The following is a 9330-nucleotide window of genomic DNA, read 5'->3' on the forward strand; positions in this document are numbered from 1 at the left end:
AACACAAAACACAAGATCCCTACCCTTTCTTTGGTTACTATAATCGTTCCTCTGCAGTATTAATTTCTCAGTACCTCTGGATTCCTGAATGGCTTTCAGAAAAGCCTGTTTTATTCTGAGGCTCCATTTTTTCTTTAGCATTCACATCTTAAATAGGATTTTATTTTTAAGATGATATGCAATATATTCATTAAAGTATTTTGATAACTAAACAGCTGAATCAAGTGAAGAAATATAAGCCTAAATCAGGGGACCATAGAGTGAAAAAGTGTCCCTACTTTTATGGAGGAAGAAATGAAACCTGAAGCAATGAATCTCCAATTCTACCCTGAGCTAGCTCACTGCAGATGTAGGCGAGACCTCACAGGTGTAGACATTCAGGCCACTTCTCCCACGACGCACTGCCTGCCAGACGCTGGACCAAAGCACCCCCAAATCCGCCTTAGATCGAGCCTCTTAGATCAAAATAATCTCATGATACAAGTTTCATCTGGAAGCCATGTGATTTACCAAAGACCCTTAAATCCATTTTGAACTTGCCAAATCCCTATTTTTCATTCCTCTTTCTTGTTACCTATTTTACAGCAGTTCATTATTTGTTGCCAAAGGAGAGGAAGAAAACATCCACAAGTCAATTTAAAGAATCTATCACAAATGAAGCAAAAGTTTTATTCTAAGGGGAAGCTTTTAAAAATGCCAAAAATATTTCAGCCGACCTCATCAATTATGGTTATAATATATATCGGAATACAATCAGACCCCATTGCATTCTGATATATATAGTCTCATACACATACATACATACATATATATAAAATCACAAGTTAATCCTTTATAACAGCTAAAAAATATGTATAAAATGTGGCAAAGGTTCATTCTTCCCTTTGCAAAATGAGAATATTAATGCCTCATACCCCCTTTCAACTGTCCTCCCTTGACCTTCAGCAGACACACTTTCACTTTTACAGTAGCGAGGCTGTTAATATCAATATTCTCTGCTGCAACCACAATCAAGTCTTCTATTCTTTGTATTTAGGTTGACTTTAAGAGCTAAAAAATAATAATAATAATAATAATAATAACCAGCATTTACATTTTAAAAACCAAGGGAAAGAAATAATAGTATAAACAGTACTAGAAACATCATACTCAGACCCAAATAAAAATATCAGGAGAGATCTAAAGTATATGTTCAAGCTGAGAGAAGGTACAGCAAACATAGAGAAGGCAAACTTACCTCTACAAAACCTTATAGTTACAAATATAAACAAAAAGGGAGTATATGATTGGTAAGAGAATAGAATGAACATGAAGCTATGAAAGACAATAATTGATTAAATATAAGTAATCTGCAACCGGGTTTGTTCAATAATCTACTGGAGGTCTTTGTCCAAATCTTCTGACAAGCTAATTAAAAGCAGACAGTTATACAGCATTTTATGTTTACCTCTGTGAAACGAACGAACTAACCTTCAAGTTCCTATATTCATATTTTCTCCACTACCTTGTCACGGTGACCTTTACAGTTCAATACTATGAATAAACTGAATATTCATCTAGACAGCCTCAGAGTCACAATGAAAATAAAATGTCCCCAGAAAAGATTTTTAACCAAGATTTAACTCAATAAAATAAACATTGACTGAATGCTGAATACGTCCTGGACATTGCACAGAGAGAAGCACACAAATAAAAGTCAAAGTCACTGCCCTTCAGGAGCTCATGATACACCGACTATGTTTAAAATATGTAGTCTCAAATTTTCATTGTTATGTTGCCTTTTAAATTTTTTTTTTTTTTTTGCTGCGTTAATGGGGCATATTTTCCTCAGAAAAATTATGGTTTTTTTTTAAATACTGAATTCCTCACAACAATATATATTCACAACCAACAAATCCCAAAAAGGTTACTAAATAAGAAAAAGATGGGGAAAAGGTTGATTTTATTTTCTTGCTGGTCTTAATACATATTTTCTAATAATTCTGCAGTGGTTCCAAAGGATAAGCTGATGCCCTGAGGCTAATATAATTTATATTTTCCCCTGTGCCTGACAAATCAGTGGAAACCAGAATGAACTCTTCTTTACGCCAGTAACGTCCTTCAGGGTCATTTTTGTTTTAACAAACTCTTCCTATTGAAGATTCAAAGTAGGCCAACTTTTCTTCTGCTAATCCATCTCAGACTCAGGCTCACAAGTAGGCCAGGAAGCTTGGCCAGGTCAGCTGATTTTGAAAAATCGTATTACAGGGTTTTGAGCGCTTTGGAAAAAATTCTTGAGTATACACACTTTGAATAAAATGGGCAATCAGAATCTGACTAATGTGCCAAGAAACATTTCTTTAAGCAGATAAAGGAGCACAAACTTACTTTTTAAAATATTTTTGAATATAGTAAATCTAGGGAGAATCAATAAAAATGTTTAAGGTAGAGGGAGATTTCTGTTCTTGGCATTGATTCTCAGTATAGATTTTTAAACGAAGCCAAGGTAACTTTCCTATGACATAGATGTCCTTTTTGTTGTTTTATTTTTACTATAACAGATTATAAGATAGCACTTATTATGTGCCAGGCCCAATACTAAGCACTTCACAAATATCACCTCACTGGATCCTCTTAACAGCCTTAAGAGGCAGATATAACTACTATTTCCATTTTGCATATAAGGAAATTAGGCATCATTAGGTGAAGTAATCTGTTCAAATATAACAATCAGTGGCAGAGCTGAGATTCCAAACTGCGCAGTCTGTCTACAGATTCACAGCTCTTAACCAGACATGTTGAAGTTTCTGAGTGTAAGCTTTGATATTGAGATAACTTTTGTGATGATTTATTTTTACTTTAATCAAAAGTAATATATGTACTAGACCTAAAAACTGAATAATAACCAGCAGTCTCCCACTCACTACTACTCATCGGATTACTACTGACTCACTGCAACCCCTTTTAGTTTTCTTTTTTTTCCCATCACATAATTCTAAAAATAAAACAAAACCTGCTTTTTAAAATGCCAAAAATATTTCAGCCAACCTCATCAATTATGGCTGAGATCTGATTGTATTCCGATATAGTCTCATGTATATATATACACATATATATAATTATTACTTAACCCTATATCATAACCGCAGAGAAAATATGTGTAAAATGTGGCAAAGAGCCAATATTCTAGATCTAGTCTGTGCCTATTCCACCTATACACAGTCACAGGGTTGGCTTTGGGAACTTACTTTCCCTCCTAACCTTCACTTTCCATCATCTGCAAAATGTGGGGAATAACAGTATTGACCTCAAAGGGTGATTATAAGAATTAAATGAGAAAATACATCTTAATGTCATCAGCACAATGCCTGGCACGTAAGAATCCAGTACGTGTTAGCCACATATAAAAATTCTTACTTTGTGATTACACCTTGTAACTGATTTTGGGCCACCCTTCACTTATAAGTTGCCATAGGATTCTATAACCAAATAAAGAATCTCTTAAGTATTTCCAGGTGCTTTCATGTTAAAGCATAAAGCATTGATTTTGAACTTGGAAGTTCTTGCCCAGAAACAGAAATCGGTAACACCAACTTGTATTCTATCAAAATGGAGGCAAAATCTCATAAACTAACCTTCACTATCCTCCTGATGCACTTCCTTTGGCCTCTATCTTCTCATCTGTAAAGGAGCAAAATGCTAAAAGATTATTTCAAATGTTGTGCATTTAAACACATTGTTGGAAGTTAACATTTTACAAAACATCAAAAATGACAGCAATTATACTCCAAAGCAAGACTGCCGACTCTTGAAAGCTGGAAATAGAAGATCTAAAATGCTATCCAAAATTTAGTTTTAAGAAACATAGTACTAATATTTGATTCTTCACACCAAAGAAGGGCATAATGATTTACTCCTTGGACAATATACTAGACTGCCTTTTCATGTTACAAAATAGAGCACAGAGTCTGATCTCAGCTTTGTAAAAGTTATAAAAACTCCTAGCGTGTTCAATTTATTCATAGGTATTAACAAAAAGAAGGTCCACGGTTAAGTGTCACAAGAACTAAACAAAGTTAAACAGGTGTTCTTATGGCCCTACTTTTCAAAGTGTCTTTTGTAAGCTAATATGCACTATAACATATCACAGGAGGGTTAGCCTAGGCCGTGCTTCCCAATGTTACTCATCAATAAAATATTTATAAAAGAGCATCTCACTAGCGGCAGGTGTCCAAGGAATGTACCCAGAAGAGAGAGCTGGGCACTTGCAATGACTCACACCCTTGCCATCCAGCCCTAGACACCATCACTTTCTGAAACCGTTTTTTCTTACTGGCATCTCTCAATCGTCCAACTGGTAGCCTTTTCCCAGTGCTCATCTTTATAACTTCCATGACACCACTGATCATTACCTTCACAAAAATGGATTTGAGAAGCAGGATGACACAGTTAGGACCTGAGAATCTGTCTGGCTGCTCTTGGAGCCCTTGAGCCAGCATGATGGAAATCCAACCAGCCTGTTGGAGAGGCCTGACCAGCCTCCACCCATGCCAGTCACCCCAGCTGACATATCAAATGTTCCCAGCCCAGACAAGCTCCCAGCTGAACGCAGCTGCCTGAGGGACCGCAGCCAATGCCACATAAAGCAGAAGAGCCTCCCAGGTGAGCCCAGCTATCCCACAGAATCAAATATATCTTTAGATAAAAGGTCTGTCTGCACAAACTCATTGAAAATAAAATGGTGAAGTCTCTGGGGTTAGGAGAAGGACTTGAGTTCTTCAGGATCAAATTCCTGGCTCTATTCAAAGAGATGACAGAAAATGGGTCATATCGTAGAGAATGCAAGTAGCAAAGGGAACACAAAGACAGGGTACTTGGGTTCCCACAAGAAACGGTTCCACAGCATCACATGGGCACACACAACAGTGCAAAGCCTACTAGAGTGAACTCTTCTAAAGAAACCAGTGATAAAGATACCATCCTTGAAGACTGCCCATTGAAGAAATACCTTAGCAAAAACTAAGAACTTAGTAAGAAAGGCATGAAGTAAAATTGGGATATTTCAGCGTGAACTATTCAATATAAAACCACATCCAACCGACATGAGGAAGTTCCGTGACAGACACACAGCAGTGCTGGTACCGGTTAAAAGTTCGATAAAGAGGTAAACACAATAGAATGTATAGATGTCAAATTATAATGTACACCTGAAAATTATGTAATTGTATTAACCAATGTTACCCCAATAAACTTAATTTAAAAAAAAAGTTTGATAAAGAAGAGACAGAACACTATAAATATCTAGAATCTACTGTATTTCCTTCATAGTTTGCTTCATCTCATCTTCTTAAAGTCTTGTGTTAAAATCTCTAGTTCTTATAACATAAAAATCTTTATTGGTAGATAACAGACTTTGGGGTTAATATTCTGACATCCAAAATTACTATAACGAGTAATTTAACTAAAAAGACAATGAGAAATTTTTTTAAAGGTACATGTCAGTACAATTCAGAGTCAATGAATGGCATTTTTCACCTAGGAAAATGGGAAAGATGTTTTTCAAAGAATAGGATAAAATGTGGCAAAGTTCAGGGAAAGTGCTGATGAGTAAGTGATGCATGCAGCTGCTTTAGAGGGTTACGTGAAATACATATTCAAAACATTCAACACGTGCACACTATTTTTAATAGACATCACTTCTCTACAGTTTTCCTAAGGAAATAATTTAAGGATTAAATGTTTTAGCTACTTAGGATATTTACTGCAATGCTGCTTATAATAGCAAGGAAAATTCTAGAAAAAGCTTTGATGTACAGCAATAAATGGATAAATGTATACTTGTAATAATCTGTATAAAAGGAAGCAGTAAGTCTCTTTATTGGACTCCACTTAACATTCACGCCACTCTCCAGGGCACATCCCTTCCTGTCAGTCACCTCTGAGGCCCCAAGGGGTCTACAGGTAGATGTGTAAAATGCTGCGCTGAAGGGCCAGGCGAAGCTCGGGACGGTAGTAGTAAGTCCTGTGTAGGGATGAGGCCTGATGCTAGCAAGCTATCGTGCCACACAGGCCCGATTCCGGGAGTCACATGGCACGCCTCCCCAGCAGTCGTGTTTGTGCCTATGACCGACTGTGCCAGAAGTGCCTGTTCATGGTAACTGTGATCTCAGTAAATACTAAAGTAATATGATTTTCTTTAAAAGCACTCCAACTAATTCTGAGGCAAAGCCAAGTTTGTGACCACTAATTTAGAACCCACATAAAGACTGAATCTTTCCTGGGCACACCTTCAGAGATGACTTTTTTCTTCTATGCAGCCTCGTCTTTCTCTTCTGAATTTGATCAACTTCTCATTCCATCAAGGGAAGAAACTGTCTTGGCTGCAGACTCGTGGGAATACCTGCCTTTGGGTTCCTAGGTGACACTGTGATACTAGGTATGGCCTCCCTTGCTGTAGTCCCAGAAAATAGTATGGTGTACTGTTCAAGAGTACCCTGGCCCCACACAGCATGGTTCTGAATCCCGGCACCACCACTTACTAGCGGTGGGACCTTGAGCAAGTGACTTAACCTCTCTGCGCTTCAGTTTCCTGAGTGACCTAGCCCTGTGAGAGGGTTACAGAACCTACCTCAAAGTGCTGGTGGAAAAAAATAAATGAGCTAATGCACGTCGACTGCTGAAGATTGGGCCTACCTAGCACACAGGAAGTGTTCTGTAAGTATTAGCAGCTGTTATTATTATTGTTCTTGCTTTTTAATGATACATCCTGCCCGGCTCCTAGTGCAGTGCGCTCAAGAGTTGTCTGGCGAGTGAAAGAATGAACACACGGTCCTGTGTTTCCTCACCCGGATCATCTCCGAACGCCTCCACTTGGTATGGCTTTAGATCTAAAGCTTCCCACAAATCTCTCTGAATGCTACATCTTTCAGCAAATCCCTTCACCACAACTTTCCATCGACCCTCTGTAACAAAAGCTGGGAAGTGGAGGTGGCAAAATGCAAAGGACTCATGTAGGGTTGATGGGATGTAGACAGCGCAGGGGAACAGCAGCAAAGGTCAGGCTTAAAGAATGCCCTCCGAACTCCTTAGAAGGAAGCCACATATATATTGATAGTTTGAGATATGTATAAGAAAAGAATGTTTCCAATGGCATAAAAAGCCATCTGCCCTAATTTCTTTAGCAGGCAGAAGGCAACATGGTGGGTTCACAATTCATATTGTCTTCAAAGTATTGATTATTTAATAACTCTCTCTCCCTCTGCCTACCCAGCTGCTCTATTCGTTTTGCTTTTCTGATCATCCTAAAAGCTGAATACATTGTTTTTTGCTATGGAAGATGAGAATAAACACTAAAACCGATACAAGTGCTCAGGCTTTCCCCGGGCACTGTGTCTCCGAGGACTGCTGGTCTCCAACAAGCGCAGTTTCCCCGGGGCTCCACGGGTAGTCCTTTTTCGGGGTCATCGGTAAATCCATGGAGTTAAAATGCCGCTGCCCATCTAAATACAACATGGACTCTGAAACACAAGAGAGAGAACCATGGAAAAACTTGCAGCACCTCAGAAAACCATGATACGAGCACAAGGCTACTCAAGGACCCTGGGACAGCGACGAGAATGCAGAACTGGTGCCAGACGAGCACTGTCGAACCAGAGGGTGTGCAAGGTTCCCAAGGGAGCGGGCCTCTACTTTCACCCCTTTCCTTTGGCCAGACCAGTCTTTGACCACCAGTGCCTGCATGCAGCTGGCACCCATCCTACAGACAACAGCCACGTAGGCAGAGCAGCCACGGCCATCTGCGGGCCGTGAGGTGTCCTGGGGCTGCAGAAACTCGAAAGCACCATCTCCTAAAGATATGCTCTCAAGTTAACAGGCATCAGTTAACTCCTAATTTTCGATGACAATTTAAAAGGAGAAAAATCTCTTTAAAAGTTGTCTCCGTTGTCAGCGACTAACCATCACTGCTGCTTACCTCCATATGTTCTGGGGAAAACCAAGGGCACATCTTTCTCTGACATGAACGTGTAATGAAAGATATTGGTGGTCGTATGCTCTTTATCGTGCAGAGAGGCTACTTCACTATGTACTCTGACTTGAATGTAATTGTCTTGAGTAAAGCAAACCTAAGAGATTAGAGACATGACAGTCAGTCAGTCAATCTCATTGGGAAGGGGGAACAAAGCAGTCATAAGAGATGCAGTGGCTTCTCTTTCAGGCCCAAATGATAAAAAATTGTATTTTATCTTGTCGCACACCTACCTGGGAAGAAAGAAACAGCAACGATCCAACTTCGACAGGTTTCTGAAACATGATATCATCCACTGCTACTACAAACGGTCGGGAACCACTATTGGGGAAGGCAGAATTTGGGGTCAACTGCAAAATTCAGATGATCTCTATTTTTTTCCCTAACAATGAGCTGAAACAGAATTTAAATGATTAAAGAATAAACCTAGAGAAGGAGAAATAACCATACCAGTGAGGAATAGTAAGAGACGCCAGTGGGCTCAGATCTATGCCAAAATCACTCTATCTTTTCCCTTCAGCATATCATCACCTCCTTTTCTCAGGTCTTTTCAGGTGTACCTCAGAAATACTGCGGGTTCAGTGGTTCAGTTCTACACCATACAGTAAAGTAAGCATTGAAATAAAGTAAGCATTGAAATAAAGTGAGTCATAATCTTTTTGCTGGTGGAGGATCCTGCCTTCAATTTGTAAAAAAAAAAAAAAAAAACGCAACATCTGTGAAGTGCAATAACTTACCTAGTCGGAGCTACAGTCCTAAAATGAAGATCGAACTCAACCGGTATCAGTGTGGTATTTCTTTTAAAACACAACGTATTTCCCAGCACTTCCATACTGCTCTATAATGTTTCATTCGGGTGCGATAGCATAAATCGCTTCTCAAAAGTTAAGACGACCTTAAATCTAACTCACCCAAAGTTACAAGCAGTAGCCCATGCAAGTTCATATGCTTTCCTCATGAGGAAACCGCCAAAGATCCGATTGAAAATGTTCCTCTCCTACAGGATATAAAATAAATATTAACAAATACAAACTCATGGCCACCCTCGTATACAAAACAAAGGAATCAATGCCATAGAAATGGAGGCAAATTTAAAGGTGTCAAATTGTAGATGAGTATCACGAATTCAAGTTATTCTATTTATATTTTTCACCAAATTACAATACCTGAGGGTGGCAGATTTCCAAGCTCTTCAGCTTTGAATTCTCCATCCACACTGCATTAGAGGGCAAAACTCGACTTCGAAAACTTGCAGTCCTGTGCAAAGGGAGAGTCAGTAAAGCCTGTTAAGGACATGGTTCGGCTGCTGAAAAGTAAACTATTTG

General features: G+C 38.9%; 1 protein-coding gene across 1 annotated transcript in view; it reads right to left on the minus strand.

Annotated features, from left to right (window-relative positions):
- Positions 1-5273: 5273 nt before the first annotated feature.
- The window catches only part of ACOT9 (acyl-CoA thioesterase 9), a 28702-nt gene continuing 24645 nt past the window's right edge, over positions 5274-9330 (minus strand). Inside the window, 2 exon segments of the mRNA XM_011378450.2 lie at positions 5274-7410; positions 7412-7496. Of these exon segments, the coding sequence (XP_011376752.2) occupies positions 7329-7410; positions 7412-7496 (167 nt within the window). The 3' untranslated portion in view covers positions 5274-7328.

This window comes from Pteropus vampyrus, unplaced genomic scaffold (assembly GCF_000151845.1).
Source record: "Pteropus vampyrus isolate Shadow unplaced genomic scaffold, Pvam_2.0 Scaffold339, whole genome shotgun sequence".
Taxonomy (NCBI): domain Eukaryota; kingdom Metazoa; phylum Chordata; class Mammalia; order Chiroptera; family Pteropodidae; genus Pteropus; species Pteropus vampyrus.